Raw genomic sequence first — 21,742 nt, 5'->3', positions numbered from 1 at the left:
TATAAATATGTGCAATATGTGTTGTTAGGCACACGAGCTGAGAAGAGTAAAAGAGAGCAAAGGATTTAGGAGAGAAAGCTAGAGAGCTGAGTGCTTAGGCAAACCTCGCTTGCTGATAGGAGAAAGCAAGAAAAAATTGGAAAGAGTGTTAGCTAGAGGAAAGCTACTATTTACCAAGATTGTGTGAGGTTAGAGTGTTGTCTAAATGACTTTGAGAGTGGAAAGGATTACTTGTACTGAGCTAAACGCAGATTGTGTTGAGAGAGAGTGTTATGAAGTGTTGTAATTACTCTTGATTAATATAATCTATTAGTGGTGAGTTTTTATCCCGAGCTTAGTAGAAGCTTAGAGTTCTCACCTTAGGAAATCCTTGAATTTGAGCCAAACTTATCATCTAACAATCTTAAGTTCAAAGTATTGTAGTTAATCTCCCCTTCCGTAACTCTAACACACTAGCTTACTATCTTGTTGTATTTAACTTGGAGATTAGACTAGCTTAAACATGTTTCTAACTTCATTATCTTTAAAACACTTAAGTGAGTTGATCGAGTTACTCTTGTATAAGTATTTTACGATCAAAGCTACTTGATATCGATCCATATCAACGTGCACAAGGCATTGTAAAATCAACAATTGGTATCAGAGCTTTGGATGCTCATTTGCATTTATTCCTACTCACTATTCTGAATCATGGGAAAGGACAAAAACGTTTTCAACCTAGGTATCTCTTTAGCTACACCTAGCTGAGGATGAACTAGAATGGTGGCTCACTATGGCTAGAAATTATATCCAACAAACTGACTATCAATGTTGGGCGATTATTGACAAAGGTGAAGAAAAACTCAAGGATGAAACGGACACATATAAATGGGACCAACAGAGTATGATACGCTAGAGAAGAATGCAAAGGAGAAGCAACTCATATTAAATGCTCTCTCTCGAAAGGACATCGACAAAATCATGTCACTACCCACAACGAAGCTCATGTGGAACGCTATCATAGACATGCACAGTGGCAGTGAAGATATGGAGAACAATAGTCGATTCGAACTCCAAAGGGACTTCCATTCATTTAAAATGGGTGAAAGAGGGTCTTTTTTGGACTATCATTCCAGGTTCCAGGTTCTATGTGACAAGATGTCCTCTACAGGACTGAAGGTACAAATCTGGGAACTCTCATTAGATTTTATCCATTGAAATCAATCAAAGAGGCACCCACATTGGCATATGATACAAAGAATTCTTGAACATCTTATAAGCCTTACTAGTACAAACATTGGACTTCATACAATTCAGAATAAAGTCCTCCTGATATAGTGTGAGTATTTTGTGATTCCTAGCAAGATGCCTTTATGATATATCGACCATAGAGTGTGTATGACACTCCTTAAAAATTATCACACAATAACCTTGGATCTAATATAACAAAAAACTATCTTGGCAACACAACCAATCCTTTATTAGCTGGAAGTGCACTCTTTCTATAATTTTTAGTGCACTTCTCATTCTTTAAAAGTGCGCCCTTATATTGTTTGAAAGTGCACTTCTTGTATTTTTTGTAAATGTACTACTTTTAACATTTTTGGATGAAAACTTAAAAGAATAAAGTATTTGCAATTGATATATGTTTTTCTAATATTTTTAATGTGTTTTTAGTTAAGGTGCATCAATCAAAGAGACAAAATATTCTCGTATCAAGATCCAAAAGCATCTAAACTGATTTTGATAATAATGTAGAAAAAATGCATGTCTCCAAGCGTAAGAGGTGTGATTCTCTTGGAGTCCTTTGCTCGTTGTTGAGAGATTTAAATGATGCTCATAAATCAACTGTTCGAGAAATGGGATTTGTGCATCTCTTCTCTTAGAATGTCAAAAATTTACCATATGACTTGTGTGACGGGCTTGTTGGGGAGTTTGTTTCTGTGTCTTGCCCAATACAAATGGGGAGTGGACTGCTAGATATCACTATCAATGATGGCATCATCGAGCAATATTTGGGACTATCAAAGGGTGCAAACCAATTTGATACTTCTCGCACTAATTTAAAAAAAGTGAGGGATTGGAAGTCAAGATATTCAAATAATAAATTTGTTACTTATTCTTTTGTAGCTAAGAAGTTGGGAGAAAATGTTAATGTAGACAATGGTTTATTCATTGATTTTCGGTTTTGTATTGTATTCTAATTGAGAAAAGTGCTAATGGGGCTATTTCATCAAAAGTCCTAAATTGGTTTGACTTGGCACAAGGTGAGAGTGTAAAAAAGTATAATTTAGTTTCCTTTATGACATTTGAGGTTGTGCGAATTGAAGAATGGGTGTATACTATAGTGAAGTTTCTTCTTATAAGGGTCCTCATCTTCTCTTACTGTGATTTTGTGTCACTCTTTCTATATTTTAAATGTGTTGTCTAAATATGTATGTATTTTTTTTTTGAAAGTGCACTCTTTATGTTTTACCTAGTGCACACTCATTTTCCAAGAAGTTCTATTTTTAAGATGTTATGGTGCACTATGACATAACTTGATGTTTGTTCTTATATTTTTGGGAAGTGTACCTTTGTATTTATAAAGTGCACTTCCATACAGATTTAAGTGCACTTATCCTACACTGAAATTGCACTATTGTATTAACAAATGTTTCACACTACAATCTTTATGAATGTTAAGTGAACTCTTATACTTATGAGAAGTGCACTTTCATTTTTCCGGAATTGCAATGTTTACAAGTTGGGATGCACTTGCATTTATCTTGAAAGTAAAGTTCATATATCTTTCACTTTGATATATCTGGAAGTGCACTTGAGATACATAAGGAATTGTCTTTTCACTTTTAACTTGAATTGCACTTTCTACACTTATGAGAGTGCACTTTTATTACAAGTTGAAGCGCAATTCTTATACATATGAGAGTGCATTTTGTTACAATTTGGATTGCACTCTTATGTTTCTGAAAGTGAACCTATTTTACAAGTTCTAGTGCACTAAGCATACATATACAAGTGCAGTTTCTTGTATCTTATAGTGCACTTTTATATACCTGGAAGTGCAGTTCAGATGCATAAGGAAGTGCACTTTATCTATAAGTTGTTTTGACTATCTGACCTTGATGTTGTTCGAAGCAAGCCACCCACCTTCACATCATAAAAAGGAAGCTATCCAGTAATGTCGTAGATCAAAGAGTCTCTTAAACCACTGCTTGTCCTCAAAACCAAACCCGTTCATTATTGTTAACCATTCACGAACAAATTGTTCTCTTGTGTACTCAATATTTCACACAATGTTTTTGAATTTCTTTTTGAAGTTATCATTGTTATATAGATATGCATCAAGCTTGTTTGGTACTTTCATAATTATGTGCCACATACAGAATATGTGAATGAAAGTTGCGGACACTATTTAAATTTCAACTTTTACTAACGGGTCTTGGTTTGTTAGTATGATGTTCGGTTCATGTCCCATTGCCTTCTTGAAGTTTCTGAGCAGACAAATGTACATGTCCTCATCCTCTTTTAGTTTCAAGCCTGTAGAAAATATGATTGATCTCTTGTGATTGACTACACCAGTGAAAGGGACAAACACCATGTGGTAGCTATAAAGTAAAAAATATATTAGTACTTATATTTTATTGTACTTTCGGCACATTCCCCTATTATTGTCAAATGCAGTATTAAGTAATTTATAAGTGCACTCTTTTTTTCTAATGACAGCAAGTGCACCTTATAGTAGTTAAAATTAAACTTCAATATAGTATGCAATTTGTGTCATTTAAGTGCACGTTTTTAGAATGAGAAGTGCACTCTCTGTAGTAGTTGTCGTGCTCACCTCAGACCGGAGAGGAAGGGGGGTGCTTGTCAATATCTATAAGTTGTATTTAGGGAGTCCAGTTATCAAAATTAGTAGAGTGCACTCTGAATAATCGTGAAAGTGCACTCCATATTGAAATGGAGTGCACTTCTCAATTCACATGAGTGTACTTCCTGTACACTTAACATATTATGCACTTGTTCATCTGAGTGCACCTTCTCAACATAGTGAAGTGCACTCCCCAAAAAGTTGGAATGCACCGTGATGGATCGCGATACTAAGCATCACGTTCAAATAAGGATTATTCTCAAAAAGATGGAATTAATTAAGATTAGATCAAATGTCCTCGTGCTTAGCGTGATCTGCATGATCGTGATAGAAGATCGAAGCAAGATCTTATTTGGTCCAGTTAAAGATTGACACTAGAAGAAAACAAAAAAAGTCGTGCAATAGAGATGGTCGACCCGTGTCTCATGCAACTCACAAGCACGCGCTCCCCTTTTTCCTATATATAGGTCTCCGTATCCATTATAAAAGGAGGAGGAAACTGGATGGTGTAAAATATTACAGTGAGAAATAAAATGAGTGATTCATATAAATTTGTGTTTATATTTGACTTTAATTTCAAACACGATCACACCCATTGGAGAATTAGGGTTTATATATGTCAACATTAACAAGTTTAAATAATGCAGCACACTTCTTTCAATAGTATCTTGCACTTTGAATAGTAGTTTAAGTGAATTTTTATGACGAAATGCAGTGCACTGTAATAAGAAATTGTCCTTCCTAATATACAGAAGTGCGCTCTCTACATGAATGGAAGTGCATTTCCTAGAGCTTATTGTGCACTTAATTGTATTTCACTTATTAAGGACTGTGGAATGAACCTATGTATATAATTTTAGTGCATTCAGTATCAGATGAGAGTGCACTTTGATTATTTTTCAATATTGTTTTAGTTGAATATTTTGATATTTTTTTGTTTTAATCCAATATTGATAGATTAATATTAGGATAGTTTAGTACTTGTTTTTGTTATAAGTTGCATCCACTGAAACCACATCTTCAAAGAAGTTGAAGCTCTTCCTAATTATTGAGTCCGTCCAGAATAAAGAGTATAAATCATTGTCACTGTCGACTTCATAGTCGAAGTAAAATCCTTCAAAAATTTCTTGTTTCTTCTTGAGGTTGTCTATTGTCATTTGTGCATCAACTCCTTCAACATGTGTTTGTAATCCTCTTTTGAAATTCCTAAAATCAAGTATTGTTGCACCCACATTGTTGTAACTCCTCACAAATTCTTTGTATAGCTTGTACCTCTTTGATACACCCACATTTGCATGAGTACAATTCATAATAAAATCTTCATGCAATACGTTGATTTCTCTGGTCCCCTTTTCAAAGTGTTTGTCTTTTTGAGCAGTGAAGAGATGAGTATGTTTGTCTGTAAATATGATTACACGGTACGTATCAGAGTTGGTGCAACGCAATCAATCTTAGCTATGCATCCACATATGTTTGTTATTTTTCTAGGTTTAATTTTCTTATTCTTCATTTTCATTGTTCTTTCTTTAAGTGTTAGTGTTCCCTGTGAGATTGTAGTTGCACTGCCTAGATCCTTGTTTGAAGTACTCATTTCACCTGCTCTATTACAAACCATATATTTTACACTAGTAGCACCATTTCTTGTCTTTCTTTTTGTATTGTGTCGTATTCCAAACCCACATGCATTGCCATATTTTTGTAGAATATAGATGCGTCTTCTAGGTTCTAGAAGATTTGTCCTATAAAGGCACCAGTTTCGGTTCACAAACAGGCTTGTAGAATCCTAGTGTACTCGGAGATTGAATTGTTCTAGAGCTTTCACTAACTTCTGAGCCACACATTTTGTATCATACTAATTGGAATGTTAGTTAAACGTTTTTTCTTAAAAAATGAAGTGCGCTAAAGTGCACTTTGAATTGCATAAAAGTACATATTTCCTTGAATAGCCGTGCGCTATGTAGTAAATAAGAGTGCACACTCTTATTATGCACTAGAGAATGCATAGTATCGAAATTGTCATTATGCAATCTAGTCCACCCCAATGCACTAATAAGAAGTGCATTTCTCATTGCGAAGGATAGCACTGGAAGTGCACTTGATGTCGTGCTTAATGAGTGAAATTTGAATTACACAAAGAGGGTACGCTAATCAGCTTAATCTAAGTACACTTTGAATAACAAGACAGTGTACTACATGGTTCATCATAGGGAACTATCCATCATATAATAGTGAGATTCTTCATTCACAAAGGTGAGTTCTCTCAAGTGCACATCTAACTGGAGAGGAGTGCACTATAAGAGTGTGTTATATTATAGTGCTCAAAAAGAGAATTGTCACTTTTACATAGAGATTTCACTTCTCATTATAGAGGAGTGCACTTCTCATTATAGAGGAGTACATTGCTCTATATAACAAGAGTGCACTTCACAGAATAAGCTAGTGCACTTTCAAGTGCATAACATGTGTCATTTTACATAGAATGCACATTAAAGTTCACCCTAATGCAATGTTATGCATGCACTACTTGTTGAATAGGAGTGCACACTAATTGAGAGAATTGTGCGCTTTTTACAAAGATAGTGCACTTCTCATTGAAGAGTCTAAATAAAATGATAGTGCACTCTCCAGTTAATAATAGTGCACTATCCTATGATAACAGTGAATTTCACAATGCATCAAAGGTGAGTATAGTCCGGTGCATTTATTAATCAAGTGGAGTTCACTTGTTGTGTAAAGGATGCAAGTTTTAACAAATTTATCTGAATCTTATAGACGATGACTGGTTGAAAACATCAATGGAAAACTTTTGAGTTGAGAATATTTAATTACATTTTGTTGTATAAATTGTGGTGCATTTATTGAATTGAAAATTTTGATTCATAATCATGTTACAACCTGAACTCATACTTGTAGAAACCGTCGATTTCTCACAAAGTGATGTTTTCAAAAAAAATCGTTTCGACGTTGTTTATGGATATGCTCTGGTCTCTTATTAGTTGATCTATAGATTTGAATTGTAATTCTTATCTTTGAATGTGTTTAGATATTGAAAAGCGTTTGTAGAGATTGTAATATTTTTTTATGAACTAGGTATGAGTAGCGCATGGTTGTTATATAAGGTTGGAGATGACGATTGTATTCCTCGCGTTTGTATTTTAATTTATTTTGTTATTTTCTCAGATATTTTATTGTTAGTTCGATCTGATTGAACCTAACGATTGGGACATGTCTGCAGGTCTTCACCTGATATCAAGCCCGTACCTGATAATCCCTCTAAATCTATATACTGTAGAAATTTGTGGGAAAGATATTTATATATATTATGGCACCTTATTCGTCTCCCCGAGGCGAAAACGGCAAACCCTGTTTGTAAAGGTGTTGGATTGTTTTCTTTTGGAATAAGCAATAGAATATGATAAAACCCTCGAGATCACATAGGCAAGCCTAAATCAACAAAATGGGTAATTTACGAAAATCTCAAACCTTTAAAGGTGAATGAAGGAACATGAAAAACATTAGATTATCGAGTTGTTCTAAATTATGAAAATCTACAACTTCATTAATCTAAGTGTTATTTTAGCCATTTGTTATCAGTTTCTAATTTTCTCTCAAGTTGATAGTTTCCTTCTTTTTTTTAAATCACGATTATTTAGGTATTGGGCCAAAGCCATCATAGATGGGCCAATAGCTTCGGAAGTGCTGAAGTAAGAAAATTCCAAACAACCTTCAGGATTTTGTTGTTGAACCTCAATTCTTTGGATCTATGAAAACTACAATAATCACCGTATATTGCTATTCATCGCACAAAACTTTTTTCTAATCGCGGTATCGCACTTCGTTACGAAAGGGTCTCATGGGCTTCATGACTAAGTGATAGGCGATATCTAAGTATGGCGCAACAAGTGGTCGTTAGCATCATTTATAGGTGATTTGGCATGATTATGGAGTATATTACTGTAATTTGGACCTCGCGGAGCAAAGGTGTTATTTACGAGGAAAACAGACATTAGAGAGAAGACGAAGAGAAGATTGCCAAAGGGACAAAGGCACGACTGCGTAGGAGAAGACGCAGCCGCGCCAAGCTACAGAAGCATGTGTGCGACCGCGCCCATGATCGCCAGTAAAATGAGCAAAAATGCCCGGGCGCGATCGCGTGTGCACAGGCACGACTGCGCCATTGCCCAAGCACGACCGCACCATGCCTGGGCGCGACCGCGCCACTGCCAGGTTGTGGCTCTATTTTGGGCTTTTCTGTGGGATTTCTTCGGGCCTTTTTATTTATTTCTGATGGAGCTTTGGGCTAGGCTTTTAAGTAGTAGTTTCTTAGGTTATTTAATTTTATAATAGGCTTGACAGATTTGCCTCCATCCCATCCATTGTTATCATTCCAGTTTACATATTTTCTAGCTTTACATTGTTTCATAATGAGGCAAGAGTAGTTCCATTTACTTTTTTCAACTTGTGGAAGCCAACAGATGATTTGATTGTAAGACTTCTATCCTGGTTCTTAATTATATTCTAGTTGTTTCATCTCTCTTGATCTTAATTTGTTATTGAATGTGATTTACCTGTCTGGCCTAATCATCTAGGTAGAATAAGTCAACTCATATTGCTAGGTTTGGCTTGTCAGAGTTGGAGTGTCTTATCGTTAGCATCATTTATAGGCAATTTCGCATGATTATGGAGCATATTACTGTAATTCGGACCTTGTAGAGCAAAGGTGTTATTTACGAGGATTACATACATTAGAGAGAAGACAAAGAGAAGATTGTCAAAGGAACGAAGGTGCGACCGCGTAGGAGAAGACGCAGCCGTGCGAAGCTACAGAAGCATGTGTGCGACCGCGCCCATGATCACGAGCGAAATGAGAAAAAATGCCCGGGCGCGATTGCGTGTGCACAGGCGCGACTGCGCCATTGCCCAGGCACGACCGCACCATGCCTGGGCACGACCGCGCCACTGCCAGGTTGTGGCTCTATGTTGGGCTTTTCTTCGGGCATTTTCCTTGCTTTCTGATGGAGCTTTGGGTTGGGCTTTTTAGTAGTAGTTTTCTTAGGTTATTAGGTTTTATAAATAGGGTTGAGAAATTTGCCTCCATCCCATCCATTGTTATCATTCCAGTTTACACATTTTCTAGTTTTACATTGTTTCATAATGAGGCAAAAGTAGTTCCATTTACTTTGTTCAACTTGTGGAAGCCAACTGATGATTTGATTGTAAGACTTCTATCTTGGTTCTTAATTATATTCTAGTTGTTTCATATCTCTTGATCTTAATTGGTTATTGAATGTGATTTACCTATTTGGCCTGATCATCTAGGTAGAATAAGCCAATTCATATTGCTAGGTTTGACTTGTCAGAGTTGGAGAGTCTTATTGTTAGGTAGCAAATCAACACATGACCTAGTTGGGATTGTCATTGTAGGTAGAGTTGTTTGTGTGTTAAATATCGAACTTGAGTCAATGGTATTGCATGCACCTATTTATTCCTGAGTTCATTGATGTTTAATTATTAAATTTTGATAGTTTCAGGGTTGTAGTTAAGTAAGGCTATTAGGACTAGTTGGACTATTAGCTATATAAGAACATGGATTAGGACAACTATAGAATATAAACATTAGGATGAACCCAATAGTAATTAAGAAGTCAATGATCAACCAATCATTCTGTTGTGTGGAGACTCGTTGAGCGAAGTGCTTTCCCATTATTATTTTCAAATCACTTGCTAGTTTAGTTCATTCAACCATTTCCCCCTTTTTGGTTACGATTAAGTTGATAGATTAATTTCACAAGAACTGAATACCTGATTTCATGTGGGATCGACCCTTTCTTTCCACTCTGCTAGTTAGAGTAGCTAGTTAGGAATTATTATTTTGAATGGGCATAACTACACTCGTCATTAAGCCCTTTTTCCGCCTTGCCGCGCGTAAACCAATGGGCTACTTGTCACAAAACAATGACCAGTGCTTCATGATGAAGCTCATAGTTCCCTATAAAGAAAAAAAATTGAACCAAACCATCATAACCCTATTATCTTCGCCTCTATTTCACTCTCAACGCTCCAAAAACAGAATTGTTGTCTCCTAGCTTTGTCACGTCTCTCGGTTGCTCGATTCTTGATGTTTCTCCTTCATTCCCTCAAGTCATGGTTGGTAACAACTCTTATCTCTGTTATTTGTTTTTATTTCTTGAATATTTAGGACTATAACTTGTTTAACTTAATTGTTGCAAGATTTGGTAGTTGTTGTTTTTTAGATCAAATGTTGAGCGGTCTTGCATTTTTATGTAAAAATCATGAGATTTGGATGATTATATGTTTAATTTTTTTGTTTAGGATTTATGAGTTTGAAAACTAAAGATTATTTAATTGGAAGTTCAAATCATGTGTTTAGGTTGAGTTGAGTAGGATTTTGACGACAAATCTAGATAAAAACTATTTTTCTCGCTGATTTCTGGCTAGTATTAGTTGATTGAGGTAGAATGACTCTGGGTAGCTAGCCAGAGAAAAGCAATTTATATCTTGTTATAAGAATCATGATGAGTCGGTTGGATTGTGCTTTTCCACGAAGCCCCTATGGTCGCCTCCTCGTGTGTCTATCCCTGGAAAAAGACTTTGCATATATGAAAAATTCATGAATATGAATGATATGGATATTATTTAGAAGTTGTTGTTGCGATTGATATGGATGTTGTTGTTTTAAGAATAAAACCCTAAATTCTTGGGATTTTTTAAATGTAAAAAAATAAGGAATTTTGATTTCTATATGTTTAATATGTTACTTAGGATTTATGAGTTTGAAAATTAAAGATTGGTCAATGAGTATGAATATGGTGAATGAGGAGGGAATAAGTGGTCAAAACTTAGAATGCTAGGATGTAAATTGCAGTCTCGAGTCATTGTAACATTAGGAATCAGTATGGGTGAGATTGGATAGCCTAGTTCAGCGTTTGCAAAGTAGGCTATGAAACGTGACGAAGCTTCCACGGTGAAACATCATGAAGCTCGATGGTGGGAGACGTGACAAAGCTCCGTATCGGCCTATTGCAACTTATTGGGCTAGACCCAAGAAGTTAAAATGGGACAACTCGGTCAAATTCGGCAAAGGGGTCACTTACCAAATTTCACCGAATTATAATGCTCTTGGTCTTTGGCTTAATAAATGCATATGACCCCTAATGTATTATAGTTGTCACAAATGTGACATTACCATCATGATACTTCAGTCTTTGCAGCTGCAGACCCAGGACATTGTCTCCTCTCATCATGAAAGAGAGCTGGAAATTTTAAATGTGATCCCTATTGCTAGCTCAACCCCTCTCCCCCTCCAACTTCAGCTATAAATACAGGGACTTGTGTGAGAACAAACTCATACCAACACATACTCATCTTTCACTCTCGATTAGTTTTATATTCATCTTGGATAACCTTTCATTCTTTGGTGTTCCTGCAATGTAGGTGAGAATTTGCTATATGATGAATCATAAAAACATCATTAAATTATAATATTTATGTATTGTTATATGCAACAGGAAAATCAAGCTATATATGACTTCTGTACTAAGCACGACGATGTTTTAGTCGGATTTGTTCTGTAGTACATATCGGGAAATCCAGGTTGTACCACTATAAACTGGAATGTTATAAGTGACCAGTGGAACGAATCTGGGCCATACCTTGATTTACCAGCTAAGATCATGGAATTAAGGTTTGGAATGATGAAACAAAGTTATGAGGAGTGGTCAAGATTTGAAAGGATTCATCCTCGCCTCAATGATGATGATAATGAATGGTGGGCAACTTATCCCACTAAATTCGAGAAATTCGGGGGTACTCCCATGACATCCAATACGATTCAGCTCTTAGCTCGAACCTTAATCCAATTTCTTTTAACTTGTATTTCAAGGTGGTCTTTAAGGAACTTGTTTTAAGTGTGGGCTTTATCATTTTTCTTTTAACTGTGGGTTTTATGGTTTTTTCTTTTTCAATGTGGGCTATGTCGTTATTCAGTGTGGGCTTGATTTTTTTGAGTTGTTGCTTCGCTTGAATGGTGATATTTGTATTAACTTCTAAGTTTGATAAGTTGTTAATGAGTATGTTAGATGGTCCAGGCTATAATTTCATAAACATATATCAAGCATAGTCAAAGTAATAATGAACCATATTCTCATCACTTAAAACCTTAGCACGGGACTAAATATTACAGCAGCTATATAATTGACTTTACATGAAATTGAAATAATAGATTGTTGAAATAACATTACATTAAATCTAAATAATGCGAGTCCTCTTTTGGTATCTCTCCCTGGACAAAGTCGCATGTTACCAGCAAGGTTCACAAAGCAAAACCAAATCATGGATTAGGATCCCTACAACGTCTTATGTCTCTAACAGCTCTAACTTTATCCAAATATTTGATATCTTCTCTTGCAACATAATTAAACCTCATCAGACCATCATCCTGGGCACTTAGCGCATTTCTCTTTGTCATAGTTCTCCAATAACCTCTTGTTCTCGCTGACTCAATGGTGGATTATTCCAATCTGTAAAATTACAATCTCCTTCGTTATTTGGTTTCTTCACATCATATGTGAACCTTCTCCCACAGTTCCACTTGCCCTCGACAGTTAGTTTCACTAGTGGAAACCCACAATAACACACTTTATTTGTTGTTGATGATGAGGTTGATGAAAAAGTCTTTTCTTATCAATGAGAAAGATATAACAATGTGAGTGAGAGCTTGTGAAAAAGGACTTGTGGGTGTAGAAACCTATATACGAAAATATACTTGTGTTGGATAGTTGTATACATGTTGTAACCAGCTTGTTACTTTATGGTGTAAACCAGATGTAACTAGCTGTAACAACCTGTCAATTTCAGTAATCACATGGATGCTTGCTACTTTGCATTGTCATAATATCAACCAAAACAAGCTTCGTACTAATAGAGCCGAACAAATGAGCCCTAAACATCATGACGAAGTGGGTTAAGTGTCAGATATCATCAAGCTCCTGATTTTATGTGATATTTTGGCCCACATGTTAAATAGGTCATGTACTACCATTAAAAATCAATAGAAACATTTATCGTCCATATAAACAACGTTTTTATCTTATCGAAAGGGTTTAAACCCCATATACCCTAACTTCATGATTTTATATGATTTTCTTGTCCAAAATATCATCAAAGATGTAAAGAACCATTTAGAACCAATGAAAATACTTGCTAACACCCAAAATAGCTCCAAATACTAAATAGCAAGCTTCTTCACGAGCCTATCACTTAGGCTTCACGCTCACGGAATGCCTAAATAGATTTATGACGAGGACGACGAATGAACCTGCATAACCAACCGCCCTACGCAGCTTTACCACGAAGCTCCATAATATACTTCGTTACAAAATGCAGTGCGATGGGTAATAAAATTCAGCCGTAATCGAAAACCCGAATTCCATATTCGTTCCTCCACGAGGGGGAGTTTATCAGCCACGATGGTTCTTGTTTTTCAACATTCAGATTCAATAGTTCTACTTGATTCTGCAGCAAATGGGATTTAGGGTTTGCTAAAGTGATTTGCTGTATCTATGCTTTGGGTGTTTTTTTCTTGAAGTGTCAACTGTGATTTTCCAGTCCAAAGCTTTTTCTTCAAGGGCTTAACGCTGTAAAATTCATAAAAACTCCATAGATCATTCAAATTCCAATTGTTTCACGCTGTGATGCCATCTTCATCACTGAAATAGTTTGTAATTGATGGACGTTGAAGGAAATCATTAAGAATCAAGCAAGTTATATAAATCAAACCCTGTAAAGAAACCATTTTTATCTTTTCGTTGACTTACGATTGGTATACAAAAAAAAACTGATAAACTAGATGGTCAGTGGAAGAGGGGAAAATTCGTGATATCCACGAAAATACTACTTCTATATTAATGTCAACGTCTAAACTAAACCAAATATTTGCTAATAGTAAGAATTCAACGCTCTCCAGAGACGACCTGAACCGGTCCATCAGAAAGCTAATAAAAAAACCCAGTCAAGCTTCCATGGTGGCAGGAAAGCGACTTAATGTTAAATATTAATTTAGTACTATTAAGAACTACAAAAATTGAAGTCAACGTCAGCTCATCTCTGAATGAACAGCTTATTCCAGTATCTTAAAATTACCTTCCACTTATCTTCCTCTCTGCACAATCTTGACCATGGTCAAGCATACGGCCACCCTGATGCGTTGTTCCAGTTTCCAGAGGTATGATTTCAATGAAATGTCAATTGCAGCTTTATTCTTCTCATCATCATATGGATTATTGCTATTACAAAATTTTAATGCATGCTTAGCTTATATCTACTTGCAAATTTTGTTGAATTGACTTCATATCTTCCCACGAAGAAATTACTTCTTTGAAAATGAAGATTAGAAACTGATCCTGTTTCAGACACTATCAAAGTCAACATAATGCTGCAAAGATCTAGACGAAAAGGTCCAGACATGGATAATTTGGATGGGGTAAAAGAAGATGAAGATTCAACTTGGATGATTCAACTATTACAAAACGCAAGCAAACGGAACTCATTAAGCTCATCAAGAACAAAAAACAGTTCATTAGGAGCAATGGGAGATCTTGCAAACTACATGGAGCCTCTATATGAAAGCTTCTTCTGTCCACTTACTAAGAAGATAATGGAAGATCCAGTTACCATTCAAACTGGAATAACTTATGAGAGACAGGCAATTACTCAGTGGTTTGAAAGAAGAGATGATGTAGATGAAGTAAGTTGCCCTGTAACAGGCCAGAAGTTGTCATCTAAAACCATTTTCAGAAACATAGCTCTTCAGTCCATTATTGAGGAATGGAAAGAAAGAAACGAACGGACAAAGATCAAGATTATTCATGCAGCTTTATCTTTAGGTAGTTCAGAGAGTATGGTAATGGAAGCATTGAAGGATCTCAAGGATATTTGTACTAGACAACGTCAAAGAGTAAGAGAAGTTTGTAATAAAGGGATTATACCTTTGCTTGTTAAGTTTTTGGAGTATAAAGACAGTACAATCAGGCAGTTTACACTGGAAATACTACAGATGATCGCAGAAGATGAAGAGGGAAAGGTAATTAACCCAAACCTCATGGTTTTCTTTTGAAAATTTGATTTAGCAGTTGATATGAGGTGTTAATTTCACAGGAGTTGATTGCTAAAACAACGGCTATTTCTTCAACGGTGAGGATGATATCGAGTAGATTCCAACCGGTAAAGCATGCTGCATTATTACTCCTTGTTGAGCTCTCAAAATCGGAAGTGTTGTCTGAGAATATTGGGTGGGTAACCGGTGGAATTCTAATATTGATCAAAACCAAAATATGATAGATCAAATGATGTTTTCGCATCAGAAGCGGCTAATCTAGTACTAAAGAATTTGGCTCAGTCTCCTTACAACATCAAAATGCATGGCTGAAAATGGTTTCTTGGAACCACTTTCTTGACAATTTAGTTGCAGGTAATATCCAATTCTCATTCAGAATATCGTCTTTTCTAAGAAAAAATTTTCACCAGTGTCGAAGCTAGGAATTTTTTTCAATGGTGGCTAAAAAAATCTGACTAAAATTTTACTTAATATATCAATTTATTAGGTACTGAGAAAATGAAGGTGGAGATGGCTAGCTGCCTAGCTGAGCTTGTTGTTGGGGAAGATGGTGATGTAGCCATAGCCAAGAAAGCTTCACCAACTCTAATTAAGATGACGCTTAGTGATAATCCTTCAATTAGGAAAGCTGCATTCAAAGCCCTAGTACCAATCTCATCAGTTCAGCAAAACTCAGAGATGCTGAATGAAGCAGGGATTGCTCAAATCATAGTAGAAGAGATGTTCACGAGAAAAATATATATTGAATCATCAGATTCTCTAAGAGAAGTAGTAGAGATACTGGCGAATCTACTTGAATCAGGTGTTGATATTCAGAAGATTATAGTGAGCAGTCAAGGCCATACTATGGGTTCAGACTATGTGGTCTCTAATATCATATACATGCTCACAAACTCAATGTTGATGATTTAAGCCTCAATCTTATCAGAATCATCTCATCTTTAATGAAGTGGTCAATGCCGAATATTGTATCAGCAATCAGGAATAGTGAAGCTTGTTATACTCTTGTTGAGTTCATTAACAACCCAGATGAACAGCTTACTGTTGCTGCAAAGAAGCTACTAATCAAACTCGCACCAAATATGGGTCAGATTTTAGTTGAGAGATTATGCAAAATACATGGTCAACCTCAGGGATTAGTCCAAAGCGTATTGGATATGAATCAGATTACAGAAAAGCAAGTTTTATCCGTCAAATTTCTTGCTGCACTGCCCCATGAGAATCTACAACTGAATCTGGCTTTGCTAAGTGGGAATACAGTTGAAACAGTTGTGGAATCAATCAAGAATATTCAACTAAGCAGCAGAGATTCAAGCTGTTATTTAGAGGGTTTAACTGGGATACTTGTGAGATTCACAACTACATTATATGAGCAAAGATGTTGAACTTGGCAGTAAATAATGATCTCACAACAATCTTCAAAGAGCTGTTAATGGAAACATCGAATACTGAAGTGAAGAGATTAGCAGCTACAGGCTTAGAGAAGCTTTCTGTACAGTCAACAAAGCTATCTGTACCACCAAAAGTAGAGAGGAGATCATCTACTAATTCTAGATTTAATCTATCGCGATTATCTGGTAAAAATAAGAATTACTGTTTGCCCAGTTCATAGAGGTGTTTGTTCTTCACAGAACACGTTTTGCTTGATTGAATCAAGGGCAGTAGAACACTGATATTGTGTTTAGATCACCAGAACACAGACTTGGTTGAAGCTGCACTTTCAGCATTATCCACATTGTTGGATGATCGTGTGGATTTGGATAATAGTGTTATCATGCTGAATGAAATGAAAGTAATGGAGAAGATGATGAAATTAGTGAAGGATCATACAGAAGGAATGGTGTTGCAGAAAGCTTATTGGATGATCGAGAGGTTGTCAAGAAAAGGAGGGTTAAACAGTGTTGGTGTTGCATTGCAAGATAAAAAGTTCATTTCTACATGGTTAATAGCTTTTACCATGGAGATTTGAACACTAAGCTGATAGTAGAGAAGATTCTGATGCACTTCAGAATTATGCTGGTTCAACTATCACTTTTCCTAATAAATAGATCTCCTAAAACCACAAATATGAAATGTGTAAATATGAGTAAATGTCAGTTTGTTCTTACTGTAATAACATTTCTTAAACTGTTGTAAGTTCATCCAGTCTAGAATTTCTTCTTCATAATCTGCAATTAGTAAGTTCATCCAATCTACAAGCTTGAACCCCATAATAATACCTTACAGAACAGATATCAGAAATTAACATTATTTATATACTATTAAATACATAGCTAAATTAGATTACAAAGGAGATGCATAAGGCAGGTACAGCGCGCTAGACTAACAAATCGTTGGTCATTCATCAACACCCAAATGGTGGTCAAATCTTGAAGTTGCATTCTGATAACTGGCTGTACAATATATGAACACAAAGTCGGTTAATTGCATTCTGATATTGATAACACATACTTAGAGCTCAGCTTTAGTTTTTGCTGGTGTTTGAGGGTTTGTGTCTTGATTTTCAGGAGATTGAGTTTGAATTGAACCCCATCTGGACAACGTTGTGCAGTTCATCATCCCACAAATTGTGGACCTATTGAAAAAACAAATTCATGAATTAGTGTTTTGTTGTGTAATGGTATAAATCTTAGGTTAAATACCTGGGAAGTAGGATTAATGCTCATAACAGGATGATTCGGGTGAATAATAGTTGGCTGAGATGTATGCAACTGCTGATAACTTTACTGGAATATCAGTGAATCCCATTGTAGGAGGACCAGTTCTTGCTGCAAACATTTGCTGCAATTCGATCTCATTAGAAGATCAATCAAATGAATGAACTACATGATGATATAGACATCTACTTACATCTTTCGCGAGGAGGCTTTCAATGTTAAAATCCAACCTAGGACTCACAGTTGCAAGCTTCATTGACAAGAACTGTCACAAAAAAGAAATTTTTAAGTTTTAGTTTTTACACAAAGAAGTCTCTTGTTGCTGTTATATACCTCAACCTGCCGTTGCAGTGATTGTACATAGTTAATTATTTCATCTAGCATCACAGCTTTGCCTGTAACCTGAAAGAAATAACAGCATCTTGTAACTCTGAAAACCTTAACAAAGCACTGAGTTTTTGTTACTGCAACCAGGATTTAATATTGACCTTACTGCAACCAGGTACAAGATCTTGAAGAAACTTCATCCTCTCACTGATTTTTCCCTTCTCACCTATTTTTCACATACATCAACAACATTAAACAAACTTTCTCCTCGGGCAAAATTCCCAGAATTGAAGAGAAGAAGAAAGCATACCCTTTCAGCAAGACTATGACTATTAGTAGCCTGTCCTCTTCTTGCTCTAACATGTATATATTCCTCCTTTGGAGGATCTGAAGTTTGCGAACTCTGCTTACCATTTTCTCCATTGTTAGGTGCTTCAGTATCTGGTTTGCCATTATCTTTGATATCTTCATCCACTGGCCGCTGAGTTTGCGCGGTATTCTATTATCAACAGATGAATCATCAACTGAAACACATAGAAATCATTTAACACAAACAATATAATATGTACCTGAGCACCCCTTTTTCTCTTGGTGTTGTTGTTCCTCTTTTTCTCTTGAGCACCAGTATCTATCAAAGAAGCATCTTCTTGGCCTCCACTATTTACTGTGTCAGATCCAGCTCCTCCATTTTTCATCTCAAGCTTCTTGGGGCTTTCTTCATGAGGCCTAAGATCTGCAGAAGCCGGAGCTTGATGATAAGGGTTCACTCCAAACGAATTCACCATATCAGTGATATTTCCAGAGCTGAAGCACGAGAATCTGGCAGCACGCTCTATGAATGCAGAATCTGCAGGGAACTGATGCGGAATCGATGCAGTTGGATTGAAGATACCAAGCTTGTCAAAAGTGTTATGATCATTGACGTTGTTGAACCCCATGGATTGGGAATTTGCAGGATGATCCCATAAAGATGGAGCTGAACCAAATGAATCAGCCATTGATACGAAGGGTGAAGACGTTAAAAGATCACCTTTGCAATCAGGAGTCGTTCCCGTTAACAAACTGGCAAAAGTAGCACCGCTTGATTGCCAATCGGAGTGTACTACTGTATGGTAGTTCATACAATCTCCAATCCCTTTATCAGTCTCAACCTTATCTCTGTTACCAGCATCCATTACTGAATTGTGGAGAACACTATAATCAATTCCTACTCCAACTTCAAAGGCTCGAAATACTTAAAAGGGACCCAGAGATTAATGGTCAAACCAAGGAAGCTTGTTCACCTACAAAGTAGCAATTCAGAGTGACAACTTTAGCTTCAATTGGATTCCAAATAGACTAGAAACATGAAAACACACTTAAATTGAACTGAAAACAACGTGAATCTGCTACCTAGAGAATCCAATTCAGACAGAAACAGAAGCAAAAATCCAGAGTAGCAATCAATTGGGCAAAACTAGGGCATTGATTTCAGCAAAATAAAACCACAACAATCTCCAAGTTCAGCACTGATTCAGGGAGGTAAAGTTAGAGATAGGACATAGCGAAGAAAGGGGGAAAGTGTAAAACATAGCACAAGTAAAGCTGTGACGAGAAAGATACCCGTTCGAGATTCCGTGCTACTTTTGGTTGTCTTTCCGCCATTGAAGCTTTTATTTTTTAAAAATTTCCTCCCTGAAACAAAAGACTTTTGATTGAATTAGGTCTTTTAGTTTTCAATTCCACTAACTCCCCCACAAAGTGAACACCCCGTTTATAGTCCAGCACTGTAGAAATCGAACTCAAACAAACAGAGAGTAGAAAATTTGGTGGAGATGGGGGAGAAAGTGAAAAGATGATTAATCACGAAAATGGCGTTTATATAAGGAAAAGTATAAAAGCCACGCTTGCATGGAGAAGAGAGCTAGTTGATGATTAACCACCGCCACTGCTACTTTAACAATAAACAAGTGATTAGAGTATTGTAAATTTCCATAAGGCTATGATTGCGAAATTGAATTGTTAAACTAATCCACCATGATTAAAAGTAATTATAGTGTGTAGCGAAATTCTGACATTGCCAACTCTGAAATTTGTGGGGATTGCTCTTCTTCATTGCGCACAGCCTAGGGAAGAGAGTCCTTTGACAGTCTTTTACATTTAAGTTTTTTTGGCTGGTCAACCAAATCTACTCTTTGACCATCTTTTCATTCCTCTATTTCTAAATTGCTCCATTTTAGTACTCCTATTTGTATTCCTTTGAGATATGCTATACTGTACTATAAGTACCTTGTAATTATTGTTGAACTGTGAATTTTGGTAGCAGAAGTTGCCTTAATTTAAATTTGTACTAGAGTCTGAGCATGGCTTTAATATAGGTGCGATTAACAATGATCGATAATTTATACACATACTCCCTCCGTCCCTTATTTATCTTTCCATTTCCTTTTGTCCCATTTGCCGAGACACGTTTTATATTGTGAATATCTACAAAAATATATTAACAAAAATTATAAATTTTAGATATTGTTAAAGTACTTATTAAGACGAATCAAACAAGACCCCACATGACTATGTTTTATTGTATATATCGAGAGAAATAAGAAAGATTCTCTAGAAATGTGAATAGTGCACAAAAAGCAAATGAGTCTTATATTAGGGGACGGAGGGAGTAGACATCTACGATCTATGTGATTTTTATTGACCAAAGCTCTAGTGAACGTTGTTTTTGTTCTTTTAATAAAGAAAAAATTAGGGGAGCTACAAAGATCTAGAAAACAGCCGCCCTAGAGAACTAACAGCTCTGAGTCTTCCCTCCAGTCTCGTATCCTATTCAGCAAACCCAGCTTGGCTATCCTGTCAGCCACCTGATTGATTTCCCTAAAAACATGCGAGAACCTAAAAGCAGGACAAGACAAAAGATTAACACAAATGTCATTAACAATTTGGTTAATCTCCCAGGAACAGGCCAAATGTCATTCAAAACGTTCATTAGGCACATGTTGTCACCCTCAATTTCCACAATGGATAGATTCATTTCTTTGATACATTTTGTTGTCAGCCTTAAGGCGCAAGCCTCAGCTTGAATGACCGAAAGGTTGTTTCCACATTCATTCCTCATGGCAAGCACTTTCCCATATGAGTCCCTAATAATAAAGCCCATTCCAGCAGCACCGTCAAAATTAACCTCGACTCTATTCCCAGAAGGTTTAATCCACTGAATATTTTTCCTTTTCCTCCTACTTCCATTCTTATTCGCCTGTTGATCATTTCCCACTAATTCACAACCTTCTTTGTTTAGATTTTTTGTTTTCTTCCAGTTTTTCCCAAGTTCTGAAATAAAGTCTTTTAAGTTCTTAATTTTCTTTTCTGGATTAGTTTCGAATATACATTGATTTCTAAACATCCAAATGGCCTACCAAATAGTGGCAAGGGTAATAGCTTGTTCCGCAGACAGAAGACAGAAGAGGTTATTAAGGATTGCTTTTAAAGGAGAATTATCAATTGGTATGTTTCTCATGATCTGCAGGATCGACTCGTCTTGAAGTTTGATTTGATTAATCGTTAATGGCATTTAAAGAATAAATGAGTGGCATTTTCCAAAAAGCTTTGGCAGCTGACACAGCTCAGAGGCACTGCAATTTGCTTATTAGCTAAAACAAAAACACTAAAACAGCTCTAGTGAACGTTGTTATATGTGCTGGTTTTTGATAGTATAGTATTTTTTCGGAGATAAATATTTGTTATTTTATGATAATTTTATTTAAAATAAATATATATTATTTTATTAATTTT

At 36.1% G+C, this 21,742-nt stretch overlaps 1 protein-coding gene across 1 annotated transcript; it reads left to right on the top strand.

The window, feature by feature from the left end:
- The first annotated feature begins 14,300 nt into the window (after positions 1–14,300).
- On the top strand, positions 14,301–17,188 carry LOC141248708 (uncharacterized). The gene is given in 11 exon segments (XM_073669403.1): positions 14,301–14,951; positions 15,026–15,196; positions 15,198–15,287; positions 15,289–15,331; positions 15,472–15,882; positions 15,885–16,355; positions 16,358–16,571; positions 16,573–16,649; positions 16,652–16,921; positions 16,924–17,070; positions 17,163–17,188. Coding segments are annotated over 11 exon segments (2,571 nt in total).
- The last annotated feature ends 4,554 nt before the right edge of the window (positions 17,189–21,742 follow it).

Source organism: Phyllobates terribilis, unplaced genomic scaffold, assembly GCF_046119375.1.
Source record: "Phyllobates terribilis strain yellow unplaced genomic scaffold, ASM4611937v1 Scaffold_3859__1_contigs__length_69117, whole genome shotgun sequence".
Lineage (NCBI taxonomy): Eukaryota > Metazoa > Chordata > Amphibia > Anura > Dendrobatidae > Phyllobates > Phyllobates terribilis.
This window is presented reverse-complemented; position numbering and strand designations above follow the sequence as displayed.